The sequence below is a fragment of the Meles meles genome, chromosome 16 (assembly GCF_922984935.1).
Source record: "Meles meles chromosome 16, mMelMel3.1 paternal haplotype, whole genome shotgun sequence".
Taxonomy (NCBI): Eukaryota; Metazoa; Chordata; class Mammalia; order Carnivora; family Mustelidae; genus Meles; species Meles meles.
Genome location: NC_060081.1, coordinates 68,506,189 through 68,531,072, shown reverse-complemented (window position 1 = coordinate 68,531,072; position 24,884 = coordinate 68,506,189). Strand labels below are relative to the sequence as shown.

The 24,884-nt window shown below is 55.7% G+C and overlaps 1 protein-coding gene across 3 annotated transcripts; it reads left to right on the top strand.

Moving 5' to 3' along the window:
- Window positions 1-4,183: 4,183 nt before the first annotated feature.
- Window positions 4,184-24,790, top strand: ZNF335 (zinc finger protein 335). Of its 3 annotated transcripts, none has more exons than XM_045980852.1 (28): window positions 4,184-4,850; window positions 5,529-5,779; window positions 7,114-7,354; window positions 8,190-8,267; window positions 8,447-8,746; window positions 8,838-8,972; window positions 9,811-9,957; window positions 11,929-12,181; window positions 12,262-12,439; window positions 13,371-13,483; window positions 14,544-14,562; window positions 14,690-14,806; window positions 14,887-14,963; window positions 15,068-15,228; window positions 15,925-16,157; window positions 17,075-17,168; window positions 17,289-17,383; window positions 19,953-20,212; window positions 21,192-21,303; window positions 21,391-21,765; window positions 22,549-22,691; window positions 22,772-22,926; window positions 23,018-23,121; window positions 23,199-23,276; window positions 23,480-23,563; window positions 23,643-23,708; window positions 23,793-23,874; window positions 23,960-24,790. In XM_045980852.1, exons 2-28 carry the CDS (start codon window positions 5,579-5,581, stop codon window positions 24,085-24,087), a joined length of 4,029 nt encoding a protein of 1,342 aa, XP_045836808.1. In that variant the 5' UTR covers window positions 4,184-4,850; window positions 5,529-5,578; the 3' UTR covers window positions 24,088-24,790. The 3 variants fall into 3 exon arrangements, with proteins under 3 accessions (XP_045836808.1, XP_045836810.1, XP_045836809.1); XM_045980854.1 differs by having other exon boundaries at window positions 4,186-4,850; window positions 9,811-9,954; XM_045980853.1 differs by lacking the exon at window positions 4,184-4,850 and having other exon boundaries at window positions 5,043-5,779.
- Window positions 24,791-24,884: the final 94 nt, after the last annotated feature.

Sequence of the window (24,884 nt, the reverse complement as noted above, 5' to 3'; positions counted from 1 at the left end):
GGACAGAGTAGGTGCTCAATAAACATTAGATCCCTTTGCTAGTCCTTTGCTCAAGACCCTGTCTCCTGCCCTTTACTGCTCCTCCCAATAAGCCCAGCAGTGGGGACTGCTTCCTTCCCTTCCTGAATAAGATGTCTCCAGGCTTGGGTTAGGCTGTTATAGAACAGGCATCCTCTGCGGTGGTGGCAGGGGCGGGGGCAGAATAACGTCCCCACATATAACTCAGTACTGTTCATTGGCTTCACAAAGACTGACCGAGCACCTACTATGTGTCAGTCCCTGAGCACCTACTATGTGTCGGCCACTGTTCTTGGTCATGGGGCTGCAGTGGTAAGCAAGAAAATCAAGATCCCTGTTTGCTATATATCACCGAGAACCTACCAATTCAGTGTTCAGAGGCTGGGTGGGACCCCACCCATGCTGACACTAGGCCCATTCACTGCCAGCCCGCACTGTTTTCCATATGTCGTTTGGTTTCATGCTCCCAGATACCAGAGGAAGTATTCATATCCTCAATTTATAGGTGAGGGAGTGGAAGTAAGTAACTTGAAAAGGAAGCAGGGACTAACTGTAGACAGTCTGATTCCAGAACCTGAGCTCAACTGCGTTCCTGCACACTCTCCCCTTTATTCTTCAAAGTTTGTTTTGTTATTCCCATTTTACAGGTGAGGAAACTAAGACAAAGGGAATGAGAGCTGGCCAAGGTCATACAACATATAAATATACTGGACTATTTGGACCCTAGGTGTGGCCTGACTCCAGACCCCAGTTTGCCCCTGACTCATTCAACAACTATTTTCTTCTCAGCAGGGGTAAAAAAAAAAAATTGGACCTGGGCCTGGCCTTGGGAGGCCAAATCTGTTGAAGAGTCTGGGGGATAATTGGCAGCTGTGGTGTAATCGCACAGTGGTGTATGTGGCGGCAGAGGCATGCAGAATGTGCTGGGGAAACATACACTAGGGAGATAGCAGCTTTGCTGGGAAGCAGTCCTGGAAGGCTCCCTGGAGGAGGTAATGCTTAGGTAAATGTGGAAAGATAAAGAGATAAAGAGCCTTAGAAGGATCAAATGGAGTTTGAGGCCGGGGAGAACTGCCTGACAGCATAGCATATTACGTGGCTCCTTCCTAGGTGTGGGACTATTTGGGCCACTTAATTTTTCGGTTTATCTCGAATCCATTCACTGCCCTTCTCCTGCTCCACTGCTTATGGCAGAGGCTGGTCCATGCGAACCATGCTTCCTGAGCTCCTTTGTCAACTGGCTTCTGGTTGTTTCGGCCAATGGGAAGCCCTGGAGAGACCAGAGTAAGATGAAAGGAGAAGCTGGGGTATTTCTTCCCATCTCTCTCAGCCTTGGAGGTGGGGAGTGGCTGCAGCAATTTCAAGGTCTCCTCCATAGTTACGGGTCTTGCAAGAAAGGCCCACTGTGGTCCCTGCTCCTCTCTGGGTGGCTCTGGTTTCTGGTCTTGGGGATGCCATTTTCTCCCTGTAGAGCTCCAGCCCCAAGCGAGAGAGGGTCTTGGCTTCCTGAGTTGCTGCTAACCTTGGGTTTGCCTCCGCTTCCCCTGGTTGATTTCTGCTCACCGCACAACTTTGTAATGAACTCTCCATATTAGATTCCCTCTTTAGAATCGTCTGGTATGGGTCTCATTTTCCAGGATAGACCCCTGACACTCTGTGTCTCTGTTTCCTAGCCCATAAAAGGAGGGTTCACTGATTCAGTCAACAGATAGGGATCTAGTGGCTTCCTCATGACTGCGAAACTGTGCTAAGTGTTGGGAATATCACAGGAAACGAGATCCATTAAAAGGCATAACAGCCGCACACTGCCCATCCTTCACGTCTCTGTGATGATCAGAAGAGGTGCTTGCATAAATGTCCCCCGCTGCCTGGGTTTCAGGAATTGCCATCACCGCCAAATACGGCCCGGATCACAGCCTGTTTTCTGAATCCAAGTGTCTTGGTTCTAAGGCCTTGCCCCACCCTTCCTCTCCCCAATCCTCAAAGAGAAACATTTCAGACAAATGAAAGGAAGCCCTAATTTACACCATGGGAGGTCAACTTAAGGGATTCATTATCTCAAGTGGTGGTACCGTTTGAAGCTATAAATAGGTTTTTAAGAACAGGTTTAGCTAAACCCGTAGATGGCCATGGGCCCGGAGACATAGAGTGGAGCCTGGAGCACCCACCTGCTGACCGTCTACTCTTAGCTCTGCTGCCCTCCTGGGGCATCTGGTACAGTGATGGGAGCAGTGGACTGGAGGGAGGAAACCAGGGTTTGAATGCCAGCTCTGCTGACCAAGTACATGACCTTGGACAAGTCACTTCATTGCTCCTGAGCCTATTTCCTCATTGGTCACATGGGAATATGGAGAATGTCTAGGATCTCTGGTTGTGATGATTCCAGGTTAAAAACGCAGGTAAAGTCCCTCCTGTGCATAGGGTACCTGGTGAGCGTACAGTAAACACTCCCTAGTGCAATTACTACTTGCTGCAGGAGCTCTGGCCTGGAGTCGCAACCCTCTCCATTGGACCAGGAAACTTGCTGTGTGACCTTGAGCAAGTCACTTTCTTTCTCTGGGCGTCGGCTTCCTCATCTGTAAAATGGGAAACTAGCCCTGCCTGGCTCAGGAAACAACAGTTAAAATGTCACCTGTTAATACAGTTACCGCATGAGCAATGGCACAGCAATCTGAGAATGTGGAGTCTGGAGCCATACTGCCTGGTTTTCAATCTCAGCCCTACCCCCTACTTAGATTCCTTTCATACCCTGTGCCTGTTTCCTCGTACATAAAGTGGAGTTAATGACAGCAACTACCTCACAGCGGGGTTGTGAGTAGGTAAAGTGCTTAGAACAATGACTGGCATAGAGCATTGTAAGTGTTGTGATTACTAAGCATACAGCACAGGGCACCTAAACTGGTCCGGGCTTTTGAATCCCACAGACCTGCATCCGTCCATATCCCACCCTCCTGGTGGTGTGACCTTGGACAAGTCACTTCCCCTCCCTGAACCTCAGCTTCCTCTTCTCTACGATGGAAGATAATAACCTGCTTCCTTAAGGCACCAGGATGCAGCAAAGCGTGTGTGCAGTGCCCGACATGTGAGCGGTGCGCATTTGCAAGTGCTTCCCCCTTCTTCGCCTCTTGGCTCCTCTCCTCAGCATTCTCCTCCACGGTTCACTTTGTCCTTCTGATCCAGAGCTGCTTCTGTGCTTCTAAGAAGTCTCCCCCTCAGAGGGGGAGGCAATAATGACAAACAGCATGTCTGGGTGGGAAGAAACCAGGGTAGGCTTGCTTGTCTTTGTAACAGAAGGATTCTGATACGCTGTTTCCAAGGAGCCATGACCTTGGGTCAAGAGCATTCCCTCTGGGGATCCTGGGCTCTTCTTCTGTTCCATGAAGAGATTGTTACCTTTTCCATTGTGATATCCTGCAATCCTGTGATCCCGGGGCAAAGGCCAAGGTTAGGACTGAGCCTTAATTGGGCTGGGGATGGGAATGCGTGCTGTGGGGCTACAACATCCTTGGGAGAGATGACATGGTCAGAGGCAGGATATATCCTACTGGCAAGTGGTGAGGGTTGGGGGTGGCTCTGGCGAGCTGAGAAATCAGGTCCTCACTGGAAGCCTGTGCAGGGAGTGCAGAATCAACCTGCCATCGTGCCACTGTTGACCTAGCTTTCCAGGCCTGCTCTGGGGGCCTGGTCCTGCTGGATGGGAGGGAGGGAGTGAAGAGGGGACCCAGCCCATCCAGAGGCCTCATGCTCTATCCCCCCTATGAAAACCTGCTTCTAGTAAAGGACCAGGGAAACCCCCTCATACTCAAATAACAGCTCGAAGCACACTTTGTCTTTTTAAATAGGATTGATTTTTTTCTTAATCGTTTTTTGAAGTCTTCCTCCCCTCGACCCCTTTGTATTTTTCAATTGAGGAAAATAACTCGTGTAACACTGATTTAAGGACAAACCAAGGCACCAGGCTCCCTCACAAAATGATATATAGGCTTATACAGAAAGTAGTGCCAAAAAAGGGAGAAAGTAGTGCCAAAGATGGCATTTGCGGCATCAGAAGAGCAGCAAACCCGAAGGGCTGCAAAGGATGTCTCGACCTCCAGCTCTACTAATGCAACAAATACGTATGAATAAAGTTCACTGAGGGCTAGGCATTGACTCCTCTGCATTTCCCCGAATCTAGCCACTGGCACTTGCCTCCGGAGTGCCCTTATGTGACTTTGGACCAGCCACTTCCCATCTCCGGGCCTCAGTTTCCCATCTGTACAAGGATTGTATGTTCCCCTCCTCCCAGGACACATCAAACCTAATTAGAAAGGATTCGATTAGGCTCGATAAGAGCGTTAAGTCATCCGTCCGGAGCCAAGCAAAATGACTAATGTTTATAGCTCTCTGGCCAAGTCAAAACCTCCCCGGCGCCGCACACCCTTAGTAGCTGTTCCGGGAGGGGCGTGGTCAGGCCGCTGAGGGCCACGCCCCCAGCCGTAGGGCAGCCTTCGCCGCGCCCAACCTTGCGGCCTAGGGAAGGGACCCAGCAGTGACGTCACATAACCACTCCCAGTGTAACCCTCCGCCAAGACAGAAAGTAGTCCCCAAACCATCGCGGACTCTGTCACCCATACTTCACGACATATAAAATACTAGACTCTCTCCAGACTAGGCCATGGTTCTGAGGCCTCAGGACAAACTTCTGACACACCGGAAAGCTGTCTTTCTCTGGGTCGGCGTAGGAAGTAGTCCCGGCCTACGGTGGGCCGACGGGTCCCTCCGCAGCGGGGGAAAGAGGATGGCGACCTCATCGATGCCGGAGTCGGAGAGGAGTGCGGCTACGAAAGCGTCAGGTGAGCATCGGGTAGAATCAGGTCGCCCCACTACACCCTGCCGCGAAGTGGGGGCAGACTGCGGGGATAGCCGGCGGCGAGCTCCCGGGCCGGCGGGGCTGTCCGAACAGGGCCCCGGGGTCCCAGGCCCTTTAGTCGCTCTCGCACTTGCCTGAGCGGAAACCCGGCGCCGCCACAAGATGGCGTCTGGCCTGGAGCGCAGGCAGCGCCGGGGACAGCCCCGAGTCGCCAGGCCCCGGGACCGTCGCTGTCAGCCCCCTCCGCATGGGAACCAGGGGAGGGGGGAAGCGAGCCACTGACCTAGGGGGCCTGCGGGCTGTACCACCGACCCCGCACCCGGGGGGACCGAAGGGGCCGAAGGGCTAAACCACTGAGCGCGGAGCGGGCTCTTAGAGCGAACCACGCTGCGGGAGTCATGGAGGAGAGACAAGGAGGGTCAAGATTATCAGCCGTTGACCACCCTACCGGGGACGGGGGAGGGCTCCAGACTGGGAGGCCAGGCTTCTCGGTCTTGTTTTCCCCAGGCTCCTGTCTCTCGGTACACGAGAAAGCCCCTCCCCGTCGGAGACTCAGTCTTTGCACCTGCAAAATGGGCACGCGGGCGCAGCTGGGTGGGCCGTGGTTGCCCGGGCCGGGGAGGAGGCCCACCTGTTCAGCCCGCGTCACCTCCTCTCGCAGAGTGAAGGATCCTGATCCTGCGCCTTGCTGTCAGGGGGATCCCCGAGCCAATGGAGGAGAACGAGGTGGAGAGCAGTAGCGACGCGGCCCCTGGTCCTGGCCGGCCTGAGGAGCCCTCTGAGAGCGGCCTGGGCGTGGGCACCTCCGAAGCGGTATCGGCCGACAGCAGCGACGCCGCTGCCGCTCGGGGGCCGGCAGAGGCCGACGACTCTGGCGTGGGGCAAAGCTCCGACCGCGGCAGCAGCTCTCTGGTATGGACCTTGCTGGCTGGCGTGGGTGGAGGCAGGGACCGCAGGCAACAGGCCTGGCAGCCAAGGGAAGCAGCCAGAAAGGCTGGCTTGTAACTAATACTTGGTTTTGATTTATCGTGTGTCAGGCACCTCGCCAAGCCCCTAACATGGATTTTCTCATTTAAGCCTCATACGTCGTAAGGGGTATATATCACTCTTGCGTATCTTAGAGGGAAGGAAACCGAGGCACAGAGAGCCGACAGAGCCAGGATTCAAATCTAAGCTGTAGTCTTATCCACTCCACTACCTACTGTCCTCACTCTTTGAGATGCAGGTGTCCTGCTTCAAGTCTTGGCTCCGCCTCTGATTCACCGGGAGACGTCTTTGAGCCTCATTCTTCTGTCTATAAAATGGAGCAGGAATACCGCGTCAGAGGGAGTACTCTTGGACACGTTCTGTGAAACCTTTATCATTTCCTCCTGGCTCTGCCATTCCTGGCTCTCTGATCTTGGACAAGCTACCCTACTTCTAGCTCAGTTTTCTCATCTGTAAAGAGGGAAGGGATAAACATATCTGCCTATAGGGTTTTTGTGAGGATTAAATGAATTAATACATGCAAAGCAATTAAAACAGTGCTCAGCACATAGTACACATCCAGGAAGTATTACCCATTACTGTTCCTATTACCTGCAAGAAAATGAATGACTTCCAAGGCATCACAGTATAGAGCTGCCCAAAAATGGACCCTCTTTTGGGGTCCAAGGGTTTTGTTAATTCAGCAGAGATGGGCCTACCATGTGCCCAGCTTGTGCTGAACTCTGGGGATACAGCAGGGAACAAGACAGATGTGGGCCTGGCCCTTATGGAAAGTACAGTCTGACCTAGGAGACATTACACTACAGAGGGAACCATGATGAGGGGACACAGGTGACTGTAGCACCCAGGACAGAGAGGTCCTTTTTTGGCTTGGGGGTCAGGGTTAACTTCCTAGAAGAGGTACCAGCTAAATGGTGGTGAGAGGCTGGGTAGGAATCAGCCATGATGCAACGCTGAGAAGCATTTCAGGCAGAGGGAAGAGCTAATTCAAAAGTCCCGTGAAAATAGCCCTGCCAGGCTGTTGTGCAGGTGTGGGGATCATGGGGCTTCTTACCTGACCAGAGCTCCAGACCTTGGAACTTGTTCTTTGGTGGCTCTGTGACTGAGAGGCATCTACTGGTCATCAGTGGGCCTGACGATGTGGATGGCTCCACTCACCATGTTTTCGGGCCATGGAGGTCGAGCTAGTGGGTGGCAGGTGACTGCCTTGCCCCATCATGGCTCCTGAAATTCCTCTCTCCTTGTTTCCTGTCACCCAGGAGGAAGTATCTGAGAGCAGCTCGAGCACAGACCCCTTGCCCCATGGCTACCTGCCTGATTCATCTTCTGTGTCCCATGGGCCTGTGGCAGGGGTGACAGGTGGCCCCCCAGCTCTGGTGCACTCCAGCGCACTCCCAGACCCCAACATGCTGGTGTCCGACTGCACGGCTTCTTCCTCAGACCTGGGCTCAGCCATCGACAAGATCATCGAGTCCACCATCGGGCCGGACCTAATCCCAAGTGAGTCCCACAGAGGCAGCGAGAGTCAGCCCATGGGGCTTGCCTGCAGCGTCCAGCAGAGCCAGCTGTGCAAACTTGGGCAGATGACCCTGTCACTCTAAGTGTGTCACATGGACACAGTAGCCCCTGTATCATAGTGGTCAATGAGGTGAAGATTTCCGGAAACATTGTCATATCGTGCTTGGCATTGATAAACACTGAATGAGCAATGAAATTATAATACCTGGCTGTGTACTGGGGTTTGCTCTAAGCACTTTACATACGGTACCTCATTAATTCTCCCGGTGACCCCAAAAGATAGGTGCTGCCATCCTCACAGCCTAGATGAGAAGTCTCAGGTACAGAGGACCCACTGAGACCAGCAGGTGTGGGGCCACGGGCTCAGAGGGGAGCCTGTGAGAGTCTGTACTCGTGATTTACCACACTGTACCTCTGTTATCAATGGTGTATATAAAGGCCACAGACTTCAAAAAGCCCTGGGGTCATGTGGGAAGCCAACCCTGAGAAAGTGGTAAAGAGGCTAGGCCTTGACCTTGGGGAGTTTGGAGACAGGGAGGGGGACTCTCCAGGTTTTACTTAAAGATCAGAGATGGGGCAGCCGGGGTAGCCGTGGCATCTGTGCGATGGTGAGCCAGCTGCTCGGCCAGCCTGTCACACCAGACCTCCCTACAGCCCTGCTCTGGGCGGGGGTGCACGGGCAAGGACAGGGTGCAAGTGAGGCTCGGGGGGCAGGGCAGCGCAGCTGGATCTTAGTTGGTGCAGGTGAGCCAGAATGAGTGTGGGCAGTAACAGTTGTCATTGTCCGCTGGGGCTCCCCTCCCCCATCTCTGCCCAGGCTGTATCACCGTAACCAGTGCTGAGGACGGCGGGGCTGAGACGGCACGGTACCTGATCCTGCAGGGCCCAGACGATGGTAAGACCCTGGGCAGCAGCCTGGGAGCCCTGCAGTGAGTGAGGGAGCTGGAGAAGGGGGCTCCTCCATAAACACACTGTGTGATCTTGGCAGGTTGTCCGCTGCTCCCTCTTGTGGGAGTTGGGTTCTAACCTACCCCTCCGTTTCCCCTCCCCTCTGATTCCCTCACCCACCCGCAGGTGCCCCCATGGCTTCGCCGATGTCCAGTTCCACCTTGGCCCACAGCCTGGCAGCCATCGAGGCCCTGGCTGACGGCCCCACATCCACGTGCCTGGAGCCACCGGAGGAGGCACAGGGTAGACCCGGCTCCCCCACGCAGCCACCCCCAGGCTCTGGCGCCGAGGAGCCAGACCTGCAGAGCCTGGAGGCCATGATGGAAGTGGTGGTGGTCCAGCAGTTCAAGTGCAAGATGTGCCAGTACCGGAGCAGCACCAAAGCCACGCTGTTGCGCCACATGCGGGAGCGGCACTTCCGACCAGGTGCACTGATAGCCACCTTGCTGGCTGGGCTGCACGGGTTGGGGTGGAGGGCCGAGAGCCAGACGTGGCAAAGCTTCTCTGATCTTTGCAGCAGCGGCAGCTGCGGCTGGGAAGAAGGGGCGTCTGCGGAAGTGGGGCACTTCAGCCAAGACCCGGGAGGAAGAGGGGCCAGAGGAGGAAGATGATGATGACATCGTCGATGCTGGCGCCATCGATGACTTAGAGGGTAGGCCACCGTGGCTCCCAGGCGTGCCACCACCATACCCATTTCCAAATACTTAGCTGCATCTGGTCCACTTGGAGATCTGGGAAAGGGGAATCGGCATAGGTTCAGCCATGCAGGTGCCTCCAGTATAAGACAGAAGTTGGGGCATTGGGGTCAGGATCTCTGTGTGCAGTTGTGCAGGCTGTGCACTAAAAAAAGCACCACATCTAAGAGGGCCATATTCACATTTGTGCAACAGAAAAAGAAGACCAGCCACATGTACTTTTTTTGTAGCTATATTTAAAAAGGTTAAAAGATAAAATGAAGCTTAATCATAATTATCAGTGGGATATTTTACTTCTTTTTCTACTAGTTTTTGGAAATCCCGTTATCAGTGGGATATTTTACTTCCTCTTTTTCTACTAGTTTTTGGAAATCCAGTGTCTCAGTGTAGACCAAGCATGAGTGCTCAATAATTACATACGGCTGGTGGCTCCTGACTGGAGAGCATCGTCATCAGAGTTTGTAGATTTGAATGTTTATTCCAACTAGTTTCTAACAACGGCTGTAAACTGTCTTAAGGAAGGGGCCTCTTTTTCTAGTTCATGCAGTGGTGCTGAGTTAGTGGTAGGAGTCTGGAAAAGTGCAGAGAAAGGATTGTAGGGGCTTGGAGAGAGGCGTTCAGAGCCATTGGGCGGTCAGGAGGGCTTTCTGCAGGAGGCATCAACTGGTTGGTGGGCTTGGAGGAGAAGCAGGCAGGGATGGGAAGAGAGCCTCTTCCCAGGGAAACCAGGCCAGGGGTCAGGCCTGAAAGGGCGGGCCCAGGACTGATACCCACCTTCTCTTGTGGTCCCCATAGAGGACAGTGACTACAATCCGGCCGAGGATGAGCCCCGGGGCCGGCAGCTACGGCCCCAGCGCCCTACTCCCAGTACACCAAGACCCCGAAGGAGACCTGGCCGGCCTCGGAAGCTGCCTCGGCTAGAGACCTCGGACCTCCCAGGTGGTGAGAGTTGGTAGTAGGTGGGGCCACCTGCTTCCTTCTGTAGAGCCTTGGGGACCAAGTGTGCCATGCAGGGCAGCACATAGCAAACCTGGGGGACCTGCAGGCTTCCTTGTAAAGGGCCAGCCCTTTCAGACCGAGCTGGAGAAACCCTGAGTTAAGAAGTGATACGTGACAAGGCTCCTCAGTGGTAAGGAGTCACAGCACAGGAGAAGTTTGAACCTCTATAACTGAACTAAGAAGATAAATTTTAAGTGTGGTTACTGAAATGAGAACCACTCGGAGGCCTAAAACTGTGTCCAGGGAGCCCTGACTTGGAGCATCACAAGCTGTGGGCTGGAAAGCCCCATGGGCATGATGGCGCTGCCACCTGTTAGCTCTGTGACCCAGAGCATGTGACTTTGCCTCTTGAATCCCCCGTTGCCTTTTGATGAAGGGAGGTGATAGCGCCTGCCTTTCAGGATTGCTCTGAGGCGTAAAGACCCAAAAATACACAGCAGCTGCTTTTGTGTATGCAGTCTGGGGGAGATTCTTACATTTTTTTAGCATCCTTTTAAAGATAGATTTTAAAAATCTTTAAAATCTTTAAAAATAAGATTTTTTAAAAAATATTTTATTTATTTATTTGTCAGAGAGAGAGCACAAGCAGGCAGAGTGGCAGACAGAGGCAGAGAGAGAAGCAGGTTCCCCGCTGAGCAAGGAGCCCGATGCGGGACTCGATCCCAGGACCCTGGGATCATGAACTGAGCTGAAGGCAGTTGCTTAACCAACTGAGCCACCCAGGCGTCCCTAAAAATAAGATTTTAAAAATCTTACTAATATCTGTGTGGGAAAGCTCACATATCCTAAGTGCCCAGCTTAGGAAATTTTGACAAGGGGAATACCGCTGTGTAGCCAGCACCCCTGTCAAGAAGCAGAATGTCACCAGGATTGTCTAGATCACTTTTCATTTTCTTTTTAAAAGATTTTACTTATTTGAGAAAGAGAGAGAGTGTGAGCGACAGAGGGAGCACAAGCCAGGGGAGCGGTGGGGCAGAGGGAGAGGGAGAAGCATGTTCCTCGCTGAGCAGGGAGCCCAATGCGGGGCTCAATCCCAGGACCCCAGGATCGTGACCTGAGCCAAAGCCAGACACTTAACCAGCTGAGCCACCCAGGTGCCCCTAGATCACCTTCCATTCTTAAATTGTTACATTGAGGGATGCCCTGTGTGGCTCAGTTGGTTAAGCGGCTGCCTTCGGCTGGGGTCATGATCCCAGGGTCCTGGGATTGAGTCCCACATCGGGCGGGTGGGTCCCGGCTCAGCACGGCACCTGCTTTTCCCTCTGCCTCTGCCTGCTGCTCTACCTGCTTGTGCTCACTCTCTCTCTGACAAATAAATAAAAATTTAAAAATAGATAAATAAAAAAATGTTACATTGGAATGCTGCTGATGTTTTTGAATAGGTAACACATACAGATTGCTCAGTCTTCTAGAGGTTCTGATTATGTACAGCGATGTGATGTCTCCTCTCTTCGTCCTGTCTGCCCTCCGGCCTGCCAGCCTCCCTAGGGAAAACCAATGTTAAAGTACCTGCTGTCACTCTCAGACTATAGAATGTTCCCGTGAGGTCACTAGCGTGGCAGTCATCACCTCCACTTGCCAGATGAGAAAATGAGACTCGGGGCAGCGGCTTTGCCCGAGGACGCACGGAAGTCCCGTGTGCAGGCTCAAGCAGTACACGGGTCTCTCAACAGGGAGGTTCCAGCTCTTTTGCTGCCGCTGCGGACTGCTGGGCGGGGGTTGTGCTGTGCTAGTCGGCGGCCAGTGTCCACACTGCCCTCTAACTGCGGGCCACCTGCACCTGTCCGGTGACCTGACGTCCCCATCAGCAGTCTGTGACCGTGTTTTAGGGAGATACTTTGGCTGGCCTCTGGCACACCTGTCAGCATCTGTCCTGGTGTTTCTGTAGCTGATTTGCGACCGTGTCCATGGCAGGTGTGGAAGGAGAGCCTCTAGTGAGTTCCCAGAGTGGACAGAGCCCTCCAGAGCCCCCAGACCCCGAGGCTCCCAGCTCCTCGGGCCCAGGATGCCTGGTTGCCCTGGGCAAGGCCGACAGGGCCCCCGTGGACCCCGGTGTGAGCCAGTCAGATGCGGAGAACGCGGCCCCCTCCTGCCAGGATGAGCCTGCTGCCCCGCCCCGCCGCCGTGGCCGGCCCTCCAGGCGCTTCCTAGGCAAGAAATACCGCAAGTATGTGGAGCAGGGATGGGGGTAGGGGAGATGGCCGGGGGCGCAGCCCAGCCAGACTCTCCGCTGTGCCCTCCTGGCAGGTATTACTACAAGTCCCCCAAACCGCTCCTGAGGCCCTTCCTGTGCCGCATCTGCGGCTCCCGCTTCTTGTCCCATGAGGACCTGCGCTTCCACGTCAACTCCCATGAGGCCGGCGACCCCCAGCTCTTCAGGTGCCTGCAATGTAGCTATCGCTCCCGCCGCTGGTCCTCACTCAAGGTACGAAGCATGGGGGGTGGGGGCACTGGGATGGAGGCGAGGGCTGGTGGCAGTGCCAAGATGGAGTGGCGCTCACAGGCCTGTTCAGTGGTGTGCCGCTGTGCGCTGAAGTTCAGATGTGGGCGGCATGGGCAGTTGTGCAGGCTGCACACTGTGTAGTGGTGTCACATCCTCAGAGGTGCTGTGCCCAGTGCAGACAGCAAAGATTTACTTGATCAGCACACATGCTGGTGGATGACAGTAAAGCCCGGTTCTGTCTCATTTAGTATGTTAGGAAGTTTTCCAGTAGATGGCAGTAATGTGTCTCAAGAAACGAGTTCCTTTTTATATCATTTACCTAAGGTGCCAGTGGGCTCGCTGCAGCCCTAAGCCATTTTACCAGGGCATGGTAGACATGCTCGAGTTCCATGCCCATGCAGCCTGAAGAGGTTGCGGATATCAACTTTCCCATTTGACTGACCCAGGAATCTGTGGCTTGGCTTGGCCAAAGTAAGGCTGAGAGTTGGCCTTCGAGCACAGTAGGGGGTACCTGAAGCACAGGCCAGAGCCCCTCTGCTTTCTGCACACAGTTCTTCCTCCCTCAAGACAGGGCCCCGTGGCCTGGAAGTTGTTCCCAAAACTCTCCTGGGGGATGGTTGTCCCCAGGGGCGGTGGGGAGGGCATAGGCTCGGCAGCCGTGCTGCTTGGGCTTGGCTCCAAGCTCTGGCAGTCACCAAGTCACTCGGGGCCAAGGTTACTTCCCTCGGAGCCTCCGTCTCACATGGTGAGCCAGCATAGGGCCTAGCGCAGAGTAGGTGCCCTTATCGGGGAGAGTCCCCAGCCCTAATAGGCTCCAGCTCCCTCGTTCTGTGAGCCTGCGCCTGCGGCAGCCCTTAGGCTGTGGGCTCAGGGGAGGCCAAACCCAGCCCACTGTCGTTCTCCTCTATCCTAGGAACACATGTTCAATCACGTGGGCAGTAAGCCCTACAAGTGTGACGAGTGCAGCTATACCAGTGTCTACCGGAAGGACGTGGTCCGTCACGCAGCCGTGCACAGTCGAGACCGGTCAGTGCGTGCAGGCCAGGGGACGGGCCAGGGCGGGAAGCAGAAGCCCAGCATCACTGTGTTTCCCCATTACTTGAGCACCTGCCCTGGGCCACCCCATTGGCAGCGCTTACAGACAGCAGAAAGATAAGGCCGTTCATCCCAGCTCACTTGGCTCAGAGCAGTATTGGGGGCTGGAGGGCTCTTGTCCCGTCTCTTCCCTGCCGTGTGCTTTGTAAGTTCGGGATAGTCATTGTTGAAGGGCTACCTAAAGGAGTTCAGGAAATCATCTATAGGTCTTATAGACTCCCAACTCTCAGAGCACGGACAGAGCAGACACAGGACAGCTGGACAGGAACGAATCCTTAGGGGCCCTGAGATTGCTCACCGAGTTGTCATTAGATCTGCAGCTTCAGGAAAATGTTCACTCCGCTTGGCATGCTGTGTGAGCTGAGGTTGGATACAGTAGTCCATGAGGACAGGGGCTTTTTTTTAGATTTTTAAAAAAATTTATTTATTTGGCAGAGAGAGACACAGTGAGGGAACACAAGTAGGGGGAGTGGGAGAAGGAGAGAAGCAGGTTCCCTGCCAAGCGGGGAGCCCAATGTATGACTGGATCCCTGGACTCTGGGACCATGACTTGAGCCAAAGGCAGATGCTCAACGACTGAAAGCAACCCAGGCGCCCTAGGAAAATGACTTTGAAAATGTGCTTGTGGGAAAGCCTGCTCTCTATGATGCTTATGGGTTTTCTTTTAAAAAGGCGGGGCAGGCAGGGGAGAGGTAAATTTATGGACATCAGGTCAAACACCTGTTTCACTAACTCTCTCTGCAGGACTTCTCAGGGCTTTAAAGTGCACATTTTATTTTGTGACAAAGGAAGAAGGCACCATTCTAGAATTTACTTACAGCGTGCCTCTTAGCATTTCCTAGCAGACGCCACTTGGGGAAACCCTGCTCTGAGAGAAGGGCTTGGCTGGGCATTAGAAACACTCAGAGCTGAGGGTGGATCCGGTCAGTGTGAGGTTTGAGGTGGACTTGGGGAAGCAATGGTCTGACTCCTATGCCTTTCTTGCCCCCAGGAAGAAGAGGCCAGATCCGGTGAGTCTGGGACCTTGGCCCAGGAAGGGAGCCTGCTTGAAGGCTGCTTGTGAGGATGGGGGCAGGAAGTGAGGTCTCACCCTTTCTCTCTCCTTTCTTTATCTGGTCCCTTCTTGTCCCTTCCCAGGCCCCAAAGCTGAGCTCCTTCCCTTGCCCTGTGTGTGGCCGTATCTATCCGATGCAGAAGAGACTCACACAGCACATGAAGACACATAGCACCGAGAAACCCCACATGTGTGACAAGGTGGCTGGGGCCAAGAGCTGGGGGCAGGGTGAAGGGGTGTCCCTGGCCAGTCCCCCATCTAACTCACGCTACCCTCACAGTGTGGAAAGTCCTTTAAGAAGCGCTACACCTTTAAGATGCACCTGCTCACACACATCCAAGCTGTTGCCAACCGCAGGTACATCCCCGAGGAGGGAGGGGACCCCAGCGGAGGAGGGCTGGAGCACCCCGCCCCAGCGCCCCATGCGATTGCTGAGCTTCCCTTCCTCTCGCCACCACCAGGTTCAAGTGTGAGTTCTGTGAGTTTGTTTGTGAGGACAAGAAGGCACTACTGAACCACCAGCTGTCCCATGTCAGTGACAAGCCATTCAAGTGCAGCTTTTGCCCCTACCGCACCTTCCGGGAGGACTTTCTGCTCTCCCACGTGGCTGTTAAGCACACAGGTCAGGCCAGCCCTGCCCCACCGTGGTGAGCCCTTCACGCACCCTGCCCCCAGTCGCAGGCTCAGTGCTGTCCTCTTCTCCACCTCAGCAGCCCCTGTCCCACTGTGAGAGTGGCCTCGGCTGCTCGGTTGTAAGCGAATCTCCCCCTTACAACTCAGCTCAGCCGGCTCTTCTCTGCGTGGTCATGGGCCATCTTGCCCGGTCTGAGCCTTCCTTGGCTGTGAAAGGGGCATCAGGAGTACCCACCATGTGATGGTTGTAACAGTGAACTCTCTTCCCTGAGCCCTCCCTGTCTGTGCTGGGTACTGGACAGGAGACGTGTTAACGGGGGCCCCATCCTCACGCATGCAGAAGGTGCATGAAACAGTTGGTTCTTTCTCCTCCTTGGGGCCTGTGCCTCTGATGGGCATGCTGGGGGAAGTTAGACACGCCCCGGGGGCTAGATTCCTGTCTACCTGGGGGGAATGATTCGTAAGAGAAGTGTGTGGTCCTGTGATGTGAAACTAGGATGCTCCGAGGAAGACTGTGAGTGTGAAGGGTGGGCCTGGTTCCTGCCTGGCCCTGGCCACCAGAACAAGCTGGGGCGCGCAACACTGGCGGGGAGACAGCTGGAGAGGCCCAGGGGCCCATGGAAGGCTTCCTAGCCTGGGGGTGGGAGGTGGGAAAGTCCAAGCGTCCGTCTGCCTGTGCCTACAGGGGCCAAGCCCTTTGCCTGCGAATACTGCCACTTCAGCACACGGCACAAGAAGAACCTGCGCCTGCACGTGCGCTGCCGACATGCCAGCAGCTTTGAGGAGTGGGGACGGCGCCACCCTGAGGAGCCCCCTTCCCGCCGTCGCCCCTTCTTCTCTCTGCAGCAAATTGAGGAGCTGAAGCAGCAGCACAGCGCGGCCCCCGGACCACCCCCCAACTCCCCGGGCCCTCCTGAGGTAAGCTCAGCCAAGCAGGCAGCAGACAGAGGGGACTGGGTGGGGGGGGCATGGGCCAGGATAACAGTGTCCCATCACCTCTCCTATCCCCAGCATCCTCACTGGCATGTTGGAGACAACAAAATGGTCCCTGCCTTTCCGATTGTGGTAAAGAGCCAATGAGGTCACAGACCTGTCAGCCCTAATAAGCTCACAGTGGAGTGGCTTTCCAGGGCTAGAAATAGAGAATGAGACCTCAGTAGCTTAACTGTAGTAGTATATCATTCTCTCAGAAATGAACCCAAAGGTCAGCAGCCCAGAACTAGTGTGGCAGCTCCATGGTCAGTCGTCAGGGACCAAGCTCTGTCAATATTTTTTCCCAGCCATCCTAGGCATACGACTTCCATCTTTGTGCTTGCCTCATGGTCCAGTATAGCTGCAGGAGCTCCAGCCTTCTAGCCACATCCCAGGCAAGAAGCAGGAGGAAGGGATGGGAGAAAGGCAGAAAGGAAGCCTGCCATCTCCCCATCTGTCTTCCCCGTGAACTTAACCAGAAGCTCCTGCTTAGCCACAAGGCCACACTACCTAGCTGCAAGGCAGGCCAGGAAGTAGTCTCATAGCTGAGAACGTTGCTTCCCCCTCCCCTGCCCCAAAAGATGGACCACCACTATGTGCAGGTAGAACACAAGCTCAGGCGTCAGCCTTGTGTTCAGATCCTAGTTCTGCTACTTACTACTGGTGGAATCGTAGCCCGTTGCTTCTCTGAGCCTGGGTCTGTTCCTCGGAGAGCGCTGAGCTGAGAAATCCCTTGAGACGTAGTTGTGTGGAGATGAAACAGCCCACGCATGTAAAGCGCCCGACCGGTAGGAGGCGCTTGGCAATCAGTGCTTGCCTCCCAGCTGCCCCCTCTCAGGCTTGGCCACATCCCCACCCCGCAGATTCCCCCTGAAGCAGCACCTTTCCAGGCACCCGAGACCCCCCCACTGCTCTGTTCTGACACGCTTGGTGGCGCCACCATCATCTACCAGCAAGGTGAGCTCTGGGGGAAGATGGGGGCCTGGGGATCTGGGCGGGGGTTGGGCTCCCGCTGGGGCCCCACGTAGGGAGAGGGGGCGGTGGCCAGCTCTCAGGCCGTGGTCTCTCCCATCCCAGGCGCTGAGGAGTCCACGGCAATGGCCACACAGACGGCCTTGGACCTGCTGCTGAACATGAGCGCCCAGCGGGAGCTGGGGGGCACAGCCCTGCAGGTGAGCCACCCCTGGGCCGCCTCACTACCCCACAACCCCGTGCAGCCACCTTCGAGGCCGGTCCTCAGGGCACCCCCACTTAGCCCGGGAGACCGTCCACCAAAACCCCGGAGCAAACGCGGAGGAGGGGGCTCCCCTGGGGCAGGGAGGTCAGAGGAGCTCCCGCTCATCTCGGTCCCAATGACCTCTGCCGGCGCCGGTTAGCGCCGCCCCTGTAGCTCCAGAGACCCTGTTCGACGCTGGTGTCCCAGCTCCGCAGCCTCCCTGTGTGGTGGGTCCAAGCCAGCTTCCCATTCAGCCTGGCGCCCTCACCCGGTGACACCTGGCACAGCCGGGAGGCTCCGGGGCTGTCTCCCCTCTAGCCTCCAGCCCCTGCACCTCTAGCCTGGCGGATCCTCCCCCAGCTCATCGGAACTCCTCCCTCTGCCCAGCCGCCTGGGGTCGCTCTTACCCCGCCCGCTCCTCCCGCCTGCCCCCCACACCACCCCCCTCCTCTGAGGCAGGGAGAGCTTTGTTAGCCCCTGTTGCCTCCCTGCCCCGAGCCTTGTGAAAACATGTAGAATCTGTGTTTGAGATGTTAAATTACGAGAACCTGGAGCAGTAACATGCCACTGGGGGGCTAGAAGACAGACAAAACTCTGCAGGAGGGAGCCTGGTGTCAGACCTGGGGAGCTTCCTAGGATTTCAGTGGTGCCTTTAGGGGTATACAGAAGTTGCACATTTTTAGATAGTTCAATCTGTCTTTTATAGTTTTTGCCTTTGATATCCTTCCTAGAAAGGCCTCCTTCACCCCAAGATTATATGAACATTCGTTTGTATTTTCTTCTTAGGGTTTCATTTTTTACACTTAAGTCCTTACTCTACCTGGAATTTATTTTTGGTGTATGCAGAAAGGTAGGGGACTGACTTTTTTCCCAAAAGTTACCCAGTGCGGTATGTGAAGTAATCTTCCCCACTGGTTGCAGATGTCTCCTTTATCACGATGTCCAGTGCCACGCGGCCGGACGGCTTCTGTTCTATTGCCCTGTCTGCTGCTCCCGTGCCAGGACATAACACCCCCCCCCATTACAAAAATAGGTGTGTTTGAAAAAAAAAACAAACGGACATTAGGAAATGTTCTATACAGAAAGTGAAAGTCCTTAACATCCCTCCCTACCCCCATAAATGGGCTAATAAGCATTTCTCCAGTTTCGTCCATGTACACATTAACACAGAGACATTGTGTTCCTTAAAAAAATGGGATCAACAGGGCCGTGTGTGGTAAGAAGCCTCAGAGAGATATGCCAGTTTCTGTGACTGCTACTACTCGAGTGTGTGTCCCTGCTCCTTTGCCGGCACTGGGTGCTGGGTGTCTCCCATCTTTATAAATATCTTCTACACAGTAGAAGTATAGTAGAAGTATATTTCATGGTCCTTTTTTTTTTTTTTAATTTAAGTAATCTCTATACCCGGTCATCGTAGGGCTTAAACTCCCAACCCTGAGATCAAGGGTCACATGCTCCCTTGACCAAGCCAGCCAGATGCCCCTCATGACCTTAATTTATAATTTTGTGACCATAAATGGGTTGAACTACTTTCTATATGTTCATAGACCACTTATTTCTTCTCTGACTGACATGATTGTGTCCTGTCTCAGTTTTCCTATTAGTCTTTTTTTTTTTTTTTTAAGATTTATTTATTTGAGAGCACGAGAACGTACATGAGGCATGGGGTTGCAGAGGGAAAGGAAAACCTTAACAGACTCCCTACTGAGCCCAGAGCCTGACATGAGGTCCAGTCCCACAACTCCCAAGATCACGATCCAAGCCGAAACCAAGAGTCAGACGCTTCACCAGCTGCACCACCCAGCTGCCCCTATTGGTCTTTTTATTATCACTTTGCAGAGGCTCTTTACATATGAAGGAGACTTTTCTCTCTCGTATGCATTGTTAAATACCACATTTCTCTGTTTTCTGATTTCAGTTTATGGTTTGTTTTGCTGGTTAGAAAAAATCTTCCCACCCCAGGTCATAAAAATACTTATCCACATTTTCTCTTCATATTTTTAGAGGTTTTTCCCTATTATTACATTTCAGTTTTTGATCCATTTGAAGCAGACTTTGGAGTAAGATGTGAGGTCAGGCTCTTTTTTTCCTAAAATGGTTTGCCACTTGTCCCTTTATCCTAGGATTTCTCAATCTTGGCCTTTTGTGCCAGATCGTTCTTTGTTGCGGGAGCCGCTGTGCTGTTCATTGTGGGCTGGTTAGCCGCATCCCTGACAGATAACCCCAGGGTGCCAGTACCGGCCCCATTCCAAGGGCGAGACCCATGAGTGTCTGCAGACTTGCCCAGCTGCCCCTGGAGGGCAGTGTCGCACTATCCTGGTCTTGCTAAGTTTATTTCCAGTTGCTGGGTAGGGCTTGGAGAGCCCAGAGGGTGCTTTAGAAAGAACATACGGCTGGGATTGTACAAATGAGTGGTCGTAGCACGGAATGTGGGCAAACTTTGAGGCCGCGAGGTAGAGAAGGGCCCTGAACACCAGCCCCTCTGCCACAGCCCCTGCTCCTGATGCCCAGCGGGTCTATTACAGGTGGCTGTGGTGAAGTCCGAGGACGTGGAAGCAGAGTTGGCATCCCCTGGTGGGCAGCCCTCCCCAGCAGGGGCCACTCCGCAGGTGGTAACCCTCCATGTGGCAGAGCCGGGAGGCAGCGTGGCAGCAGAGAGCCAGCTAGGCACCCCTGACCTACAGCAGATCACCCTGGCACCTGGTCCGTTCGGTGGGACTGGCTACAGCGTCATCACAGCACCCCCTATGGAGGAGGGGACATCGGCTCCTGGCACGCCTTACAGGTGAGACCTGCTGCTTGCAAGGCCCCTTTAGTTTGGTAGGTGCGCCGGGAGGCCTCAGAGGAGGGCTCTGCCCACCCGAGCCTAGTTGGCAGGAGGCAAAAATCCTAACACACGTAACATAATGAGCCATAGGGGTCCTATCTTTCTCAGGAGATTGGAAGCTACTGTTTTTTGGCCACTTAGATGTCCCAGGCACTTAACGTTTGGGGAATCACTTAAACCATTCTCGTGAGGTCCACGTTTCTCTCATTTTTCAAGTGAAGAAATAAGCCAGAGACATTGAGTGACTTGCTTAAGGTCAGACAGGCAGTGAGTGAGGCGTCGACCCCTTGGCTCTGGAGTCATGTGCTCTCTGTTCTGGGTGATCCCTGAGGGGCTGTCCAGTTCTGACCTTTGAGGCAAACTCCAGACCCCTCACTGGCACCGGAGGCCTGGCAGCTGCACAGGGCTTCCTCTACACTGAGCAAGTTCGGGGCAGAAATATTTGTATGCTCACTGAACTCCTGGGCCGTCTGAGAAAGCCTTTAATCCAAGCACTGTAGCGCCGCAGTGTGTGGTTGGGATGGGAATCCGGATCCCCGGGCAGCCGGCGGGCAGCCCAGTCTCAGCGTCTGCCATCTGCTCTTGGTCTCTGGGTACTTGCTAGCCCTGCCTCCCCACTCCCCCCACGGGCCCTCCTGCTGCGGCACTTGGCCAGACTGGCCTGGACCCCTGGGCTCTAGGCCTCACTGCCGCCCCGCCCCGCCCTTTAGGGGAGCCCGATGACCACTGTTGGTACAGGACAGTACATTGGACCTATAGTCACCATTTATGGAAGAGACTGTTGAGGTTCAGCTGGAAAAGGGGAGAGCCAGAATTCAAACCAGGGAGTCCACCTGTGGTGGCAGTCACCCCTCCTTTGATGACTTTCCTGGGGAAGGGGACTGCTGTGGCCTTCCATCCCATTAGAATTCACTCCTCCCCTCTTCGGTGCCCACAGCGAGGAGCCCCCAGGGGAGGCAGCCCAGGCTGTGGTTGTGAGCGACACCCTGAAAGAAGCTGGCACCCACTACATCATGGCAGCTGATGGGACCCAGCTACACCACATCGAGGTGAGGCTTGGGGTACCAACCCCTCCCCCGATGTCCCATCCTTCCCCCATCTTCCTCAGTACCTCATGCTCCCCCGTCTCTCTACAGCTGACTGCAGATGGTTCCATCTCCTTCCCAAGTCCGGATTCCCTGGCCTCTGGAGCCAAGTGGCCCCTGCTACAGTGTGGGGGGCTGCCCAGAGATGGCCCTGAGCCCGCGTCTCCAGCCAGGACTCACCGGGTGGGAGACCCCCAGGGCTCTGCCTCCCCACCTCCTGCGGCCAGCAAAGCCCTGAGCCTGGGAGTACCGCCATCACCACCGTCAGCAGCCGCGGCCTCATCGAAGAAGTTTTCCTGCAAGATCTGTGCTGAGGCCTTCCCTGGCCGAGCAGAGATGGAGAGTCACAAACGGGCCCATGCTGGGCCTAGTGCCTTCAAGTGCCCCGACTGCTCCTTCAGTGCCCGCCAGTGGCCCGAGGTCCGGGTAGGTGCCACCCGCCATGCCTCCCCTGGCACTCATTTGGCCACTTGTGTAACAGAGCTTAACTGAACTCCCCCCGAGCCAGGCCCTCTTCCCCTTCTAGGGTCAGAGAGGACTCCACAAGGCCTCAGCATTTGGGGAGCTCAGTCTGCTGGGGAACCCATCCAGACAGGGTGACTCGTGCCAACAGTGTATGTGGTGTGAACAGACGACAGACGGCAGAGCAGACAGGGACCGGGTCTTGTGGACTTGGGGTGCTGGCGCTGGCCAGCCCGGGCCAGGGAGGAGGCAGAGGCACGGGTGGCGGCAGGAGGCATGCTTAGGGAAATGCCAGTTGTCCGGAGGAGAGAGCGTTCAAGGTACAAGGGAGGCGGTGGAGACGGTGTGGAAAAGGCGAGGAGGGCGGGTTCCGCGTGGGAGTCCTCTCCCCAAGGATTACCGTTTCCAGATCCAAGTGTGCACCGAATCCTTACAGCAGCTCAGTGAGGGGAACAGGACCTAGAACCCTAGAATGTCAGGGCTGGAAGAGCCCTTCAGAGATCCCCTCATCTGAACATCATCTCATGTTTACACGGGGGTAAACGGAGTCTGGGAGCGGGGACGGGATTTTCTGAGTGACCTAACGACGGGCCCTGGGACTTGCTCCTCTGTACACAGCAGCGCCAGATCTTGGCCTGGTTTGTACTCGTTACACAGCTCGTCCCCACCTGCAGACAGATTCCCCAACAGCTCTGTGCGGTGCCGTGTGGCCCCGCAGCCAGCGCCCCTGCCTCTGCCCTTCTCCAGGCCCACATGGCGCAGCACTCGAGCCTGCGGCCCCACCAGTGCAGCCAGTGCAGCTTTGCCTCCAAGAACAAGAAGGACCTGCGGCGGCACATGCTGACCCACACCAATGAGAAACCCTTCGCGTGCCACCTCTGCGGGCAGCGGTGAGGCCAGGGACAGGCAGGTGGGGGCTGCTGGGCATGCGTGATGGGGCCGCCCTGAGCCTTCTCTCTGCCCCCCTCAGCTTCAACCGTAACGGGCATCTCAAGTTCCACATCCAGCGGCTGCACAGTCCTGATGGGAGAAAGACGGGCACACCGACTGCCCGGACTCCAGCACGGACCCCCACCCAAACCATCATCCTGAACAGTGACGATGAGACGCTGGCCACACTGCACAGTGAGCTGCCCCTGGGGGACCAGCGTGGGGGGGCCGGGCTATGTCAGGTTTCACCCGAGTCCTGTGTGAGCACCCTCCCCTCTCTGCCCAGCTGCACTCCAGTCCAGCCACGGGGTCCTGGGCCCAGAGCGGCTGCAGCAGGCACTAGGCCAGGAACACATCATTGTAGCCCAAGAGCAGACCGTGACCAATCAGGTGAGCTCCTGGGCTGGGAAGTCACGGGCCAGGGTGGGGGCACACAGTGGAGGCTGGAGCTGGCTTGGTCCTGGCAGGAAGAAGCCACCTACATCCAGGAGATCACCACCGCAGACGGCCAGACAGTGCAGCACCTGGTGACCTCTGACAACCAGGTGAGCACCTCGGCCCCCCCTCCCGCCTGCCCCCAGGCCCCACTTCAGGGAGGAATCGTGCTTTCCAAACCACCCCTCCCTGGGTTCGCGCTTGCAGCCGCCATTGTTGATGGCAGGTATCCCCGGCCCCCTGCTCGGTCTTCCTTGCTAAGCTCCCCATTGAGCAAGGCCTCAGCACCTGCCTCATCTCCACCCTTCTCCAGGTACAGTACATCATTTCCCAGGATGGAGTCCAGCACCTGCTCCCCCAGGAATACGTGGTGGTTCCAGAGGGCCATCACATCCAGGTAGGCCGGGCCTGGGCAGGGGAGGGCAGGGGAGGGGTGTACAGCCTCCTCAATCACCACTTTGCCTTCCCCTCTGCAGGTACAGGAAGGCCAGATTACACATATCCAGTATGAACAAGGGGCCCCTTTCCTTCAGGAGTCCCAGGTAGGGCCTCTGGGGGGATCAGATGGAGCTGGGGCACAGGCAGAGCTCCTCCAAGGCCGTATCTCACTGGCTTCTCCACTCTAGATCCAGTATGTGCCTGTGTCCCCAGGCCAGCAGCTGGTCACACAGGCCCAGCTGGAGGCCGCTGCACACTCAGCTGTCACAGGTATAGGACGGGAGCCTGACGCCCATGGGGACCCAGGCCGAGCTTCTGGGGCCTCAGGCTCACCGTCTTCTCCCCTCCCCGGCAGCGGTGGCCGATGCTGCCATGGCGCAAGCCCAGGGCCTGTTTGGTGCGGAAGAGGCGGCGCCTGAGCACATCCAACAGCTGCAGCACCAGGGCATCGAATACGACGTCATCACCCTGACGGACGACTGAGCCCCGAGGGCCCAACACACACTGTGGATATTGGGGCCAGCCATGCTGGGGGTGTGGGGGGAGTGGGACCCGCTGGGACTCCCTTCCCTGTTTCACCTAGGGTCTCTGGACACTGAGCAGCCAGTATCCTGTCACTCTGAGAGAGCCAGACCTGTGCTGCTGGGTTTAGGGGACAGCCGTGGGCCCCGGCCAGGAAATGCCGGGTGCCCTAGCCTGCAGGCAGGCTTTGGGGAGAGAAATTTATTTTTGTTTGGATGGACCCACTGGCCCCTCAGTCTCAATAAAGGGACCAGAGTCCAGTCCTGACCATCTTATTTTTGTCCGAAAGGACTTGGGAAATGGAAGGAAGGAGGAGCCTGCTACAGCTCATGAGAGCTGCCCTGGCCCCACAGTGAGGCCCGCCCTGCCCCTTTAAGTGTGGTGGCCCAGCAGCCGGGCAGGCCCGTGGGGCAGAGGCCTGATACTGGGAGAGATGGCTGAGCTGGTAAGAACCCCCTGAGCACTTTCAGACCTTCTTTCCCTCTCCTGGGCCCCAGGAGAACATCTGCTCCAGGCCTAGAGGTCCTCAGAGGCAGCACAGCCAGCTACCTGTCCGCACGGAGACCACTCCCTGCAACCCAGGGTGGCTCCGGGCTGCTCTTCCCACTGAGCCTGGACTATGAATCCTGGCTGCCCCCTTGCTGTAGTGGCTCCGGGTCGAGCAGGAGTCCAGCTCTATTCCTGGGCACAGCCCACGTCCTCTGCTCCCTGGAGGTAGGACTGCAGGCCTGGCTGCGGGAGTCCGGGGCCTGCCAACA